Raw genomic sequence first — 15,257 nt, forward strand, 5'->3', positions numbered from 1 at the left:
TTTGTTAACCTATAATTTTTATTATTATTAACAAGCAGCTAACTATGACTTTTAGCTTAAAACAACCCTCATAATTGCTGCTTATTGATATTTAATAAGATAGTACACTGCAAAAATGATTTAAATGATTCAAAGATGATTCCTTAGGTTTACAATTTTTTTTAGTGTTGAGTAACTGTAAACAATTTATTTGGGCTGAATTTAAACAAACAAAAAAAGTTGAACATTACTAAATAATTATTGTTTTTTTATGTTTAAATTCAACACATTTAAACAGTTTTGCAGACATAATTTTTTTCAGTGCATGTAGTTGGGTTTAGGTATTAGCTAGGATTAGGATACATAGAATAAGATTATGCCGAATATGTACTTATTAGTTACTTATTAGTAACATCCAATAGTTTAATAAGGTAATAAGCCAATAGATAATAGTAAGAAATAGTCCCTATACTACAGTGATGTTAAAATGATTCAACAAATTGCTTGTAGAATGCAGTTACAAAATTAGACAATTATTGAATTGTTTTTAGCGATCAATAACCATTGGCTTCATGAATACTTGACCAATAAGGGTAAAGGAGAACATCCCATATTGGAAATATAGTCTTTGCAGTTTTATGAGGCACAAATGCAGTGAAGATGTACCTCAACAAAAATTATTAATTGGATTTACAAATTTTTAAAGGTAAATGATTGCAAACAATTCATATTGGCTAAATTGAATCAAACTAAAATAATTTTGTAATGTTTATTTCGATTCAGCCTATATAAATAGTTTGCAACCATTTACCTTAAACATATTTAGTAAATCTAACAAATCTTTATTTCAGTGCACTTAACTGATGACTATTGACAATGTAGCACGATTAGGCACGGGACAATAACCGGTTTCAAGGTTTACCACGGTTTGCAAAAGTCAAGGTTTTAATACCGCTAAAATGTCCTGTTATACCATTCCCAAGGTATATGTGCAGTTTGTTTTTATATATTTTTATGTGTTGTAAAGAAATCTATGTTTTTGAAACTAATGAATAGAGCAGAAGTCAATGATGTATTTGAACTATTTAGCCTGACATGTTTACTGTTCCAAAATAATATGTTTCTTAAAATGAAATCAATGGGAATTTTTTTCCCTTTGTTTTACCCAGACATTTTAAAAAAGAGCAGTAATCACAACATCGTGAAGGCATGGTATTATTATCCAAGGTTATCCTACCGTCAGACACTTATACCGGCCCATGTCTAAGCACGATATGTCTTTTTTTGGGCTTTTCTAAAATCAGTTGTAAATGTGTCATTTTCCACTAGAAAATAGCCACTTATGTGTAACTTTTTGAGGTTGTTGACCTCTTTGGGAGGTGCGCAATGATAGTCCAGGACGAGAACTATTCATTCTATAATCAAGAAGGCCTAGTATGTTTCATTCTGACATTTTATTTTTTCAGTTTTATTTTTGGTTCCATTCGTCAGCCACTCATTGTTGCTGCGTACGGCATTGTCAGCTGCGTAGGAGATGATGCACTGGAGGTAGTGTGTTCCTCAGGGAGCGCATGGAGGCCGAGGGGTTGTTTGTGTGTTAATCTAGTGAGTCAGTGTTCGGATAGTATGGGCTTTTACCTTCACATCTCAAATTACAGCAGTGAGTGAAGTCACATGCTGGACCCAGTCATAATCATCATGTTGTTGACTTGATGTTCGCAGTTATTCTACGAGTCTCCCAGCGCTATGTTTAGAAGACGCTCCACTGCCAGGACAAAAGCAAGCAAGGCTTAGCGCTCTTTCTTTATGGTTTCCCTCTGTGATCATTTTCATTATCTCTTTGGAAATTGTTAGAGTTTGTCTGGAGTTTGGCAGTGTGACATATGCATGTTGGAGAGCTATTTGCACTGTGTCACTTGTGTCTGTCGAGCCGTTTGCTCTCCAATCATTTATGTTGTTTGGTTCATGCAGAACAGATAAACAAAATGGAGGAAAATTGAGCTTTTGTGAAGAGGGTAACTGTTGCTGTTTAATCTTTTGATCCAAAATGAGGGTTTGGCTGAGTGATGCGGATGCAGTTTAGAATAGACCGCCAGCTAAATGTGTTATATGGTAACCAATGTAATGTACAAATGAAATTAAAACAGAATCTATATCGTTTCTTAATACACGTACCTGACATTGTTATGCAGCTCATTACTAAAAGTTAATGCAAAATAATAAAACAATAGTGTCAAACTATACATACAAATATTAATTAAAATATTTTTCATAAGCATATGCTCATAATATTTGGACTGAAGAAATCTAAAGTTATAAACAGGGAAAAAGTGGCAGTTTAGGGGAAATATATTATATTGTATTATATTTAAAATATTTGTAATTAATTTTGTTAAGAGTTCTGTTATGAATTTTTAATTTTTTTTATAATTAATTTTATTAAAAAGCTTAGTCTCCGAAATTGCTGTGTGGGCAAGTAGTGCATTTTAATGTGTAATTTTTTAATTTAACATTAATATCATAACTTAAGCTTACTTTTTAAAATCCATTTAATTCTCTGCAAAACTGTGTTTGTTTTGTTATCATTATTATTATTATTTATTATTATTATTATTATTATTATTATTATTAATATTATTATTATTAAAAATCCTGATTGTCTTGAAAATACTATAGACATGTAATTAAAATTTAAATGTCTTTTTTTTAAAGATAATTTTCTTGGCCAAATCTGATTTATAATTATTTGGAGAGTGATCTGCCAATAACAATTTTTGTCTTATCAGATTTTTATTTCAAAGAACTGTATTTGACAGCAGTTACTACAACAAAAATATACCTTTATTCCATTTTTCATGCTAAAAAAAAAATATTTATTACATAATTCTTAGCAAAATGAATTACAAATATTTTAATATAATATAATATAATATAATATAATATAATATAATATTATATATCATATTAGGTTTCCCCTAAACTACTACTTTTCCCATTTACAACTTTGTATTTTTCTCCTTTCTTCTTATTTCACAAAAGTCCAAAGATTATAAGCTTATGCTTATGAAAAATGTATTGATTCATATTTGTATGTATAGTTTAACGCTACATTTTTATAAAAACTTATATGCTATTTTTAATTTTGTTCTGGTAAATACCTGCTGACAACTTAAATGCAAAAATGTTTATTCTTTCTCTGAAAGCAATTATGACTGATACGTCTAGCATTTTTTTCTCAGAAAGCATTTTAAAAATAGTTAAAAGAAAAATTAACAACAATGAATTACACTGCATTTTTAAATCATGTAACTGATTTACTTATATCAATGTATTAAACAAAACTGCATGATTTTTTTCTAATCGTTGGAATCACTGTTGTTTTCACACTGCATGACTATCCAGGGAAGCGTTCAGCTGCTGCTGTGTTCATACTGCATGGTAGATCTGTGACGAGGATACACACTGAATGACTATAAACAATCACAGACAACTCTAGTTTAAAAGAGAAAGAAGAAGAAAAAAACATTTTTGGAGGAGGAAATGTTTGAGAAGCTGCAGGGAACAAGAATTATGCGTTGAGCAAAGAGAGAAAAACTAGTTAGAGATCAATAAATAATTGTGCAATGTGCTGCTGCCGACCCTGATCAAGCAAACATTTCTTTGTTTTTTGTTATTGTAGAGCTGATTATTTTGTTATTATAGTCTTTAACTCCTGTTTAATTGCGATTTTCATAATTCACATTGATTGTCACTTGTGTGACCACAGATTTGCTTTTGATTTGGGGCTTTAAGGCTGATTTATACTTCTGCATCAAACGCCGGCGTATGCTACGGCGCTGACGCGTAGCCCTTCGCCGTGGCTGTCAGCGTCGCTGATGTGCACCTCTCAAAAAATGTAACTACACGTCGCAACGACGCGTATCGCAAGCTCTGTGATTGGTCGGCTTGGTAGCGCTGACGAGTCTAGGCGGGACCGAGGGCCGCGTGAATGGTGCGAGCCTGATGGAGTGATTGTTTACAAGAGTAGAGTCCCGTGAAGGAGCTCCGGATGGAAAGTTTTGTTTTGTGTTTACCTCATAGTTAAAGTTGTTGCACGTCCGCCGGTTCCTGCCTCAAAATGAGCGAGTTTGAGCCACTTGTACATTCCGGAAGTGTTCAGGAAAAGCAAAAAAGCAGCGAAGAAACTCGACACAGAGGAACATTTACACCTCACTGCCAACTAGCGTTTCGGAATTGTTAATGCAGACCAACAGAGACAGCGCGCAGAAGTATAAATGCACAGCTACGTGCGTTGCATGCGCCGTGGGTTACGCCGGTCACTTGACGCAGAAGTATAAATCAAGCTTTAGTCAGCGATTCCACAAAACCTGTCTGAGAGTGAAAGTCAGGGCTAAAGCATGCAGTGTAAACTCGGCATAGCAGGTAACCTGTAAAAATAAGCATCCTGCAACTGAAGCATAGACGTCTGCTCAAGCACAAGGAAAAGATCTCTGTTGATGCACCAGTAAGTCACTTCTGGGGAGCTTGGTGAGTAGAGGAGGGTCTGCCCTGCTCTGTAAAAGTTGCCTTCCCAGAAGAGGGGTGCAGCAGCTGCTTTACCTCAGCATTCTTCATCAGGTTGTCAGCATGTAAAGTTCAGTGCTGATGACATGTTGTCATGTGGTTGTAGTGTATCTATGACATCATTGCATATACCGCCGTTAACAATACAGACCGGCTGGAATTGGTCAGAAGACCGGCCGGTCACTGGTCAGGTCGTTCATGCGTAAAACCAGCCGATTGCAATCCTTGGCTGGTGAATGTATTTTTGAACATGCCATGGATCGAAAAATCCTGCAACCCTCTTGCTACAGTTGATACGGACTTATTTCCTTCGTGTGTAGCTTTAACCATAGAATAACATTGATTGTGAGGGCGAAGGAAGGTATACACATACCAGGAATATGTGTACTAGGAACCCGGTTCGGTGTCCATTGTCAGCACACACACTGTTGCGCTGTAGAGTGCTTGAAAAGCTCTGTTATGCCGTCAAAACTACAGAAAGAACATCATGTACCGAACACTATTTGATGAAGAACTAAACCCAGGGCTGGGTCCTGTTTCAAGGGGATATGACTCAATCCGCCTGGGCGAACGCTAGTGAGAGGTGGAGGAGGAAGAGAAGGGGTTGTCGAATAGAAGAAGAGGAGGAGAGGGGTGTTGAAGAATATTTGTGGTAAGTCTGTGTCACCGGTGGGATGAGATGAGCTGTAGGTAGGGGGTGGGAGTAGGGGGGACTCTGTACCAGGTGGCGTCTGGGCCTAGTCCGAGCTTATCTTGTACAGTCTTACCGGGAGGTTAAATAATTAAAGAAAAGTGGGTGTTATGGCATGGGGAGTCTAGACGTGTCTGGCGCCCGTATGGGGCGTCTCTTTAATACGAAAGCTTTATCTCAGATTAGAGAGCGAGGTCAGTGGCTTGCGCCCTGCTTAGGTGACAGTGCCGCTTTGCCAGCGAGGTACAGATGAATAGCTCCTGCCACTGGCACGATTAAGCGCGCCCTAGTTCTCCATCGCACTTCCTGCTATCTCTCAGCAGCATTCATTTTTACCCAGTATTTGAGCATGATTGAATATGGTATGCCTCAATTTGATAGATTTGGCATGTCTTTGATTTTTTCGGGTGGCTCTTTGAGCTGTTCTCTGATCTCATTTGTTCCATGAGACTCAGTTTATTGAAGTGCCCTCACTTTCTTTTCCTTTCCGTCTCTCACATATTCTCATACCGTCTCTCTCACACACTCTTTCTCTTGTGTTTTTTCATACACCTTGTGTGTGAATGGAAAATGTCTGTCACACCAGAAAAGGGCTGCTCTGGTGAAAGACTTCACAAGGTCTCCCTCCCCTTTCTCTGAGTTTCCCCAAAACAGAAAATTCCACAATGCGTATATGCCTCTTTCTTTTCCATCTTTTCTAAATGGAATGAGTTTCATACACTGCTAAATATTTTCTGAAATAGCAATGCTTTGCTCTGCAGACACTTCTGGCTTGCTTTCTCATTATTTTGCCCCTTCCACAGCCTCTCCAAAAGTGACTCATAGTATGTTGCTAGGGAATGTTCCAGAAAGGGGCATTTACTGCGCCAGTGAGATGTGCTTCTGTCTTATCATTGTGTTTCTGGGTGAAACCTGCCGTCTCACAAGTCTCCATCCCACATGGGTGTCTGGCATGTGCCCTTTCCTTTTGTCTGCCATTCTGATGGGACAACTCGGATAACAGTGGAGGAGGGGGCAATGTGTCCCCACTCGAGTTCCCATAATGCCTTTGTTGTCTGGTTCGAGCTGTGACGTGGGTGAATGGATGGTTAACTAGATTAAGGCTTATGCTTGATGAAGCAGTGCTGTTATGACTGAATATGTCCATCTCGGTTTTGTTTTTTTAACCAGCGCAACCCGCAGTCATGGGTGTTAACATTAGTGGTCGAACCCTCTATGCATGTCCAGCTATAGGATTGTTCTTGGAATATACTTAGGATACTCAATTTTAGAGTCGTTATTAGGGGCGTAACGATTTATCGTTGTACGATTTATTGCGATGCAAAAATGTCACAATATGCATCGTGGCGTTATGACGATTTGATTACGATATGACGTCCGTTTTCTCCTATTAGTTGAGCTGTTTGCACGTGAGCTACGTTCCACCCGCTGTCGCCTGTGAGTTCAGATTGCAGCGGCAGTAATGTTAGCAGACCAAGATGAGTGGAGCTGAAATAGAGGATGGCCCATCCTCTCAAAATCAGACGTCTGGCAACATTTCGGTTGTACAGTCATTGCTTTAGACTCGTCCGCTTTTTGACACGCATACTGGGTCAAACATTGTAAGTTTCAAAGACTTCACAGTGATTTACATACTTTGCACAGCGACAGGGATACCTCCTAATGGTGTTGAAAGAGTCACATACTGTATTTATAAGGTACAATTCACCCTAAAATATCATTCTGTCTTCATATAATGTTCCCGCCGCAAAATCACACATGACGTGAGCTGACCGTGAGATGTTACTACAGAGGGCGGACTTTGATAGACGCGCGCGTATGGCAAGCCGTTTTAGCATTTAAACCTTTGTTCTGACTATCCATAAATATATTTTGAGATATCTCTAATTATATTTTGACTAGTCATAATTATAATTCGACTAGTCAGAATGACAATTAGGGATATCTGCAATTACAATTGTACTAGTACGAAATCAGATTGGAGATATCTGCAAATATATTATGACTAGTCATATTCCTCCATTGACTTCCATTGAAAAATATTTGCAGATATCTCTAAATGAGTTTTGACTAGTCACAATTGTAATTAGAGATATCTCTAAATGAATTTTTGCACACACAAAAAAAACGCAAGTGACCAAGCAAAGCCTTAAGCTCTTACTGTTAAATTCAATTGAATAGAAAGCTTATTTTTTTTGCACCTTTACTTAAATTGTTCCTTAATTTTGTCTCTGTCATTTCAATAATATTTTTAAGAAGTTTTTTAATTGTTTTATTTTGTAGAGACAGGCCTGTTTAATTTATTTTCTTAAAGAAGGTTCAGTTTAACAAGTTGAAACAAAAGAAATACATAAAAAATAGTTTACATGGTAAAATTTGCATTTCAGTTTAATTTTCAATTTTTATTCCAAATATCGTGATACATATCGAATCGTGAACATTATATCGTGATACACATCGTATCGTGAGCTGAGTGTATCGTTACACCCCTAGTCGTTATTACTTGCCGCATCGCAGGCCGGCCCAAATTAGAGAAGACGCGAGGAAACTTTGAATGTTTTTCTCTTGTGCTCGCTAACTGTCTTACCATGCCGATGAAGTCACTTGGAAATTCGTCGTTCACCGCACACACACTCTTTCCCGTGGAAATCTGTTGTGTAATGTGTTCTTTGGTATGAATTCAAAGTTCCCCTCTCTTCTGCGAGTTCAACTGTTGGATCTCTTATGACATGATCTCCACGTACTGTGCCCAACTCTATGAGAATAGTACTGTACCGGGGAGACATTTGGAGACTGAGCACAGATGGCTGGCAGTGAGCAGCAGTCCCCATTCTCCAGCCTCTCTCTTCCCCTCCTCCTCCTCCACACTCTCCGTTTCTTTCCTCCCAGATCGTGAGAGCACAGCTGTTTTCCTTCTGTTATGAAACTGCGGAGAGGAGGAAACAGGAAATGGCTTCATGAAATATAGATCTGGAGGCCAGACTTGGTTGTCTTTGCAGCTTGTGAGCACAGTATAAAAGAGAGAGAGAGAGAGAGAGAGAGAGAGGGGAAAAAGTTTCGGATAGGCTTATGTAATGCCTCCTCCATTTCCTTCAGCTCAGAAACAGAATGGCCTCGACAGAACAGAGTGGTCCCGCAGCCTCTTACACACTTCTTTGCTGCCAGGGCTTTACAGTCTTGAAGAGGAGGTGACGACTACTTGGACAATGTGCACCCGGTTCACCTTAGAACCTGTTAGAGGCTCTGTGACAGGTGTTAGTGCATATCTCCTCTTAGCTAACAACACAATAGAGCAGCATACGTAGCAGTAAGAGGATTGAGCTGTCTGATCTCAGAGAGTCCACATAAGGCTAACCCGAATTAGCCCAGCTGCCTCTCTCCCTTGCTCTTAGGTGCACTGTTGTGCAGTTGTTGCCACATTATCGCAGCCTGTTTACATTTCTGCCCTGTCGCAAACAGGCTGACGATGGTTTGTTGTGTCTGCTCCGTCTGGGGTTTGTGTCTGTAATCATAACACATTAAAAGATCTTCCGGGATGCCGTCACGTCTGACTTAAATGCCTGAGCTCTCCGATTAGCACAGGGAAGGTTAAACGGGGCTCAAGGAATATGATTTTATATAAGGATTACGAGTTTATGTAACTTGCGCTGTTAGCGTTCTGATAACATGAAAAAGTGCTGATGACTCATACTGAACTCACACTGAATTCAGTTGCATTACTAGCTGAGTAGTAGCTAATTTGGGTCAATTCATGTCCAGGCAAACCAATACAACTCCTTCTGTTAATGGACCCTAGGATTTAATTGGACAAATGAAAGCAGGGCTGTGAGGGATAGACATCTACAGTACAGACAGATATTGATTTCAGTCAACCTGGCAAAAGAGTCATCTTTTCAACAAAAGAAATATACTGCAGACAACATCAGTTAAAGATGAACAAAGACTAAGGCTGGGCGATTCATCAAAAGGTAATCGAAATCGACATTTGTCACCTAAAATCGATCAAATTTTTCTAGGCTGATTTTTTTTCAATTACTTTTCCGACTGCATGTGGAGTCACGTGACCCCACTCTGTTAAAAATTAAGATTTATACTTCTGCTTTGAGCGTACGCGAAATGTCCAGAACAGCCTTCACATGCTCGTATACCTGCACACCTTTTAAAAAAATTAGCTACTTGTTGTGACGACATGTAGTGCAGGCTTTGTGATTGGTCAGTGTAGTAGCGGTGTATTCGTGCCATCGGAAATGAATTCGGGTGGCGCGAATTAATTTCAATTGTTCAGCGTTGATGTTCAATAATAATCATAGATTGTAGATAGTGTGTGTTTCCTTCAATTATTTTAAAACAATGCACCCTTCATTTAAAAATCTTTCACTTGTAATATGTAAACATATGTACTGTACAAAACTTAATTTAAATAAAAAAAATCGTTCATAAATCGCAATCAAGTTAAAATGTTCAATTAATCGAAATTTTGATTTTGGGCCAAATCGCCCAGCCCCACCAAAGACATTTTTATTTGCGCTAAACTATACGGTTTAATACCACACTTAGTACCACCCAATTAGATGGCATCATCTTTTGTTTGCACATCGTTTTAGTCAGAACTAAAGTCTTGAAGGAGGATAGAGTGAGGCCGATCTAATGAGATTAACCTCTCGACAAAACTATTACAGTGTGTCACAGGGGTAGTTGATGGTCCTGGATGAGGGAATGGTGTTAGAGCAGAGTCTGGTCTCCAGGTTGGGTGAGATTACAGCCTTAACAACTTGTAGGTTGATATTTTGTCAGTTGCAGCATGTTCAAGCTAACCCACCCCACCTCAGTTTACCATCAGTTGTCTGTCTTTTGGAGCCGGGCCAGAGCGTAATCCAGTTAGGAGCAGCAGATTTGGGCCGTTTTATCTACTGTGCTGGGTTAACTCCTGGGATGCGTCTGGTCTTTGGTCCTCTCTTCCAAGCCCTCAACAGATGGGGCCTTGTCTTGCAAGCACTCTCTCTAGTAGAGCCATGGCAAGGAGCCAGCACCAATGCAGCTTATTTAACAGTGCCACTACATGGCCCAACTGCATCCTGGGTACGACCTTGTTACCGTAGAGAGAAAGTGGCCATGATAGAAAGGTCAGAAACTCAGTTCTCCTTATCAAACTACTATATTGATATTTCAGACTGGCTTTTGTCAAGAAGGTTTAGGGTGGATGACAAGTCAGTATTTATTAGATTTATATTGCAGAAGTGCTTTAATGTTGCAGTGAAATTCAATTAGCAACACATCTTTTATTCTGTATTGTGACACATTCGAGTGCATTGGAATACAGAAAAAAGAGGGAATCAAGAGGGGTTTGGTTCATCTGTTGTTGATTGGATTTCTCCTGCATATGTCACCAGTCCTGCATCGTTATCAATAAAAGTAAATGAAGTATACATGGAATCATTGTGTACAGTATGATCTCTAAATTTATGCAAATATTCAATGCATCATTGCTTCTGATTTGAAATGGTAGCCTTTTGGAGTGTGGCATCAAAGCAACTAATTTTATTAAACCTGTTTTTCGCTTGCTTTAAACAAAGTCTGATTTGTATTGGTGGCTTTATAGTCATATGTTTGAAAATGATTGCTAGGGGTGTCCTGATCAGTCCAAGTCAATTGATTTTGATTATCTACCTATCACCTACCGAAATCCAATCTGATCCTTCTATAATACATAAAGAATGAAGAAGTGCGAAGAAACAGATCCAGGATGTTCCTTATTGTTTATTTAATTCACCTTATTTTAACATTCAACAACTCTGTAAACAAACAGAGAACCTCTGTGAGATAGCTTCAACAATCAAGTAATAAAAAGCAGAAATTCTTCACCTCCTGCAATCCCAAGTTTACATATCTTACAGTTTGCTGTGGCAATGTTGTCTTCATCAACTTTATAATACCTCCAGATTGCAGACATAATCGGGTTGTTGATAGATCAGACACGGTTGTGGCTGGAATTTAACGAGAATTATTTATAATATTTATTAAATTTCCCATTTATTGTATTTTATTAACATCTTCCCCAACCCTAAACCCAACCATCACAGTAATGTAAAAGCAGTAGCTGTACCGAGTATTATTTATGTTATTTATTAAGTAACCCAATAAATTGTATTTTATTAATATCCACCCTAACCCTAAACCCAACTATCACAGTACAGTATGAATATGAATTGTTATACAGAGTCACAAAAATGATGCTATGTTGATCTGCATATCCACAGCTTTATCCTATCTAGACTTTACCGCATAATCACGCTTTCAACTTTAAACTGCTTCCGTGTTCTACTTTGCCAGCTTTTAACCAATAGCGTCTCTGCAACAAAGTGATGTCATTCCACATGCATTGCTGTTTCTGTGTGAAGTCATGAAAGAGGTCTAACTCTGTGCCACCGCTTAACTATCGATGTGTTATAAAATAATGAGAAGAGAATATATATATATATATATATATATATATATATATATATATATATATGTATGTATGCACATATATATATATATATATATATATATATATATATATATATATATATATATATATATATATATATGTATGTATGCACATATATATATATATATATATATATATATATATATATATATATATATATATATATAAAAGCATATATATATATATATATAAAAGCATATATATATATATATATATATATATATATATATATATATATATATATATATATATATATATATATATATATATATATATATGCTTATATATATCATGTCAAAACCTTGATGTGGAAGTAGGGTTAATAAGAATTCTAAATATGTATAGCCTCATTCACACTATACGAGCGACTCGCAGCAGCAAAGCAACAAGCGACTGTTCATTTCAACAAAGATTGAGCGACTTCGGATGTTGGGCATGTCTAACGACGTGACATAGTTGAGAATTCTTCAACTTAATGCAAATGAAGAGCGACTTTCTTGAGTGACAGCCAATAGGAGCACAAGTAGAGCTCATGTAATCCTCTCTCAGCTCGCTCAGAGCCCGGTTGTATTCTCCGTGCTGTAGACCTACACAGACCCGCGTTTGCAGCAGGTCATCACCCAGAGAAACAAACAGCTAAAGTCGCTGCTAGTGTGAACGAGGCATATGCGTGGCACATTTCTATATGATTATTCATAGATTTCATGAAAATGGAGAACAAGTCGGTATTGACTGGACACTTCTGTGTGTGTGAAAGTGTGTGTTGGTAGGGTGGGGTGCGTTCAAGGGTCAGCAGGAGGATGAAAGAGAGGTCTAGTCTGTATGTAACAACATGACTTTGCTTTGCAAGATGAAGAGTCCCTAAAGCTGAAAATATAGAGTAGACAGAAAATGTCTGCTGATATGGAAAGCATGACATGATTAAGACACATGAAATATGAATTCCTTCCTTTTATTGTTTGAAGAAGCCTTACAAAGACATCATGAGTTTTTATGAAATCAATTCGCACACAGGCTCAGACGTATTCAGATGTGCTGCAAATGTGGGCAGTACAAGTTAAAATCTAGCTCACAACATGTTCTGATCACGTCCTCTTTGAACTGGCCTATAAATAATAAAAATGACCTAAAAACTCTCACTTTTCGCTCTTTCTCTCTTCTTGGCTTGATGTAGGTCAGAAAAGCCATTTGAAACGTCATGTTATCACATTTTTTGTGGATTAGTCTGTTGCGTCACTAATGGCAGATTTTGGTCTGTTCCCCACACTCAATACTCCCAGATGTGTTCATTTTACCGCCCCCTGCTGGTAAGAATGAAGAATATAATGAGCCTTCCATATCATTACTTGTATTCATATCCAACTGTCTAGCTTCAGGCTTCTTCGCTGATGTTTTAGAAAGCTCATATATCATTTATAATAGTAAAGAAAGCAATTTTTAATTAACCAAAACCCTTTAATACTTTGTTTTACTTACACTGTTTGTGCTGCAAACAATGAAACATAAATGCCTATCATGAATGCATTTTTGAGATTTAAATGAGGTTTTATTTATTTATTTTTAAGCAATCAGCCTGAATATTTCTTCACTGCTAGGAAATTTAAGAAAAAAAAGAATTCTAGAGGCTTTGGGACAATGTGGAACAGCCGAATAAAGCCCGATTATCCTAGAAACACAAGCAAACCGCCTTACCAACCATAAAACACTACCCTGGCAACCATCAGTGACATCTTAGCTTTTTGTTGTTGGAAAAGAAAAACTGAAACTGTAAATTTGTACATAAAATAATACATTTTAAAATGTATTAAAGACACAATTCAAAAAACAATAAAGAGTTTTAAACCATTTTTTCCCTGTTGAACACAAAAGTTATTTTGAAAATTTTGGAAACTGAAACTACTGACCTCCATTATATTTTTTTCCTCGAAGGATGTCAATGGTTACAAGTTTCCAATATTTTTCCAAAGAAATTATTTTTTGTTTAAGTGAAGAAAAAAAACTCAAACTGGTTTAGAACAAGTCAAGAGTGTGTAAATGATGGCATAATTTATTTATTTTTTAAACTAAACCCTTTAAACTTTTCAGTTGTGTGAAATATGCTAATTATTTTCTCTCTGTTTTGTGTTTTTTTCTCTCTCCTGCAGCTGAACTGGAGTTTGTTCAGATAATAATCATAATTGTGGTGATGACTGTAATGGTAGTTGTGATCATCTGTTTGCTAAACCACTATCGGCTGTCGGCTTGGGCCTTCCTGACACGCCACAGCCAGGCCCGTCGACGAGAAGAGGGCATGCAGCCGGTAAGTGTGTGTGTGTGTGTGTGTGTGTTTTATTCAGAGTGGGTGTTCGTTTGATTCTCCAGTCACCATGTGTGTCCTGTCTGTGTGAGCTCCGAGTGGGTGTAGAGTTCCTGTTCTTTTGTTTGATCACCATGTGTGTGACTTTGTGACCGTGTTCATATGGGACTCGGCAATGTGCGTGCCAGCTTCAGGGTCTTTGTGTCGGTACACCTGCACAAATGCATTATGCAGCTCCTTGGGATGGGTCTACCGGTTTCATTAGTGAGGTTGGCTTGTTCTTTTAATAACGCTAGACTATGCTTTAATAGGTTGGAGACATTCATGTTTCATTAGAGGGATAATGAAAATTACCTTAATTTACTACACAGCCAATATGTAGGTGGCTTTAAAACATTTTTTGCTAAACTGTGGTACTTGGTGGTTCGTAAAATGTAAGTCAAGGCAAAACCAAATGAATAATCATGGCTCCTAATAATACATTGAGGTCTCATGAAGCAAAATGTTTAGTTTGTAACAAAAAACTAAATTGAACATAAATAAATTCAAACAAACTCACGTTTATGTATACAGGCAATTTTGTAACCACTGTTAAAAAGAGTAATAGATTCCAAATTACTGATTACAACTGGAAAATTGTAATCTGATTACATTACTAATTATTTCATGTAAAAAGTAATCAGATTACTAATTACTTTAGTTTAAAGCTACTTTTAAAACATATAAAATATACCTATAAAAATACCAAATAAACTGCAGATCTTTCAGTAGTTTGATATTTACTGAAAAACATTACAGCGGGTTGATCACAGCAGCTTGACATATTCAAAAGAATTCGCCCAAACGTATCAGAATATACCTTCACTCCCGATCCTGCACAATAAATTTTTATTTAGCCTGTTTAGGCTGAGGTGGGCCACCGTGTTTTTTGGTGCCATTGTCCTCCTTGGTGATGAGTTTTGTCGTAGAATCCTTTCTATTCATGTGGTTGAACAAGTTGCTGGTCGAGTTTAAAGCAGTTGAAAGTTTTTTAGACTGCATTTCAAAGCAATATTTTTGTTTTTACGCTTAATGAAATGGAAGTAATCGTCTGTATGTACACTTGAAGAAGCAACCACTCTTGACAGAAACCATTTCAGCTCATGTTCTCCAGCTTTTTTAAAGTGCATGCTTATTAACTGACAATGCAGCAGAAAACGTCATTTAAAAGAAGCATTTTTTTCTTCCAAAAGCTATTTTTG

The 15,257-nt window shown here is 37.3% G+C and overlaps 1 protein-coding gene across 4 annotated transcripts in view; it reads left to right on the forward strand.

The window, feature by feature from the left end:
- ldlrad4a (low density lipoprotein receptor class A domain containing 4a) overlaps positions 1–15,257 on the forward strand; it is a 180,309-nt gene that overhangs the window by 157,299 nt on the left and 7,753 nt on the right. For all 4 annotated transcript variants that reach the window (XM_021468294.2, XM_073931548.1, XM_005159588.5 and 1 more), the window contains one exon: positions 13,865–14,019. In XM_021468294.2, coding sequence (XP_021323969.1) covers positions 13,865–14,019 — 155 coding nt within the window. The remainder of the gene's footprint in view (positions 1–13,864; positions 14,020–15,257) is intronic.

The sequence above is a fragment of the Danio rerio genome, chromosome 19 (assembly GCF_049306965.1).
Source record: "Danio rerio strain Tuebingen ecotype United States chromosome 19, GRCz12tu, whole genome shotgun sequence".
NCBI classification, from domain to species: Eukaryota; Metazoa; Chordata; class Actinopteri; order Cypriniformes; family Danionidae; genus Danio; species Danio rerio.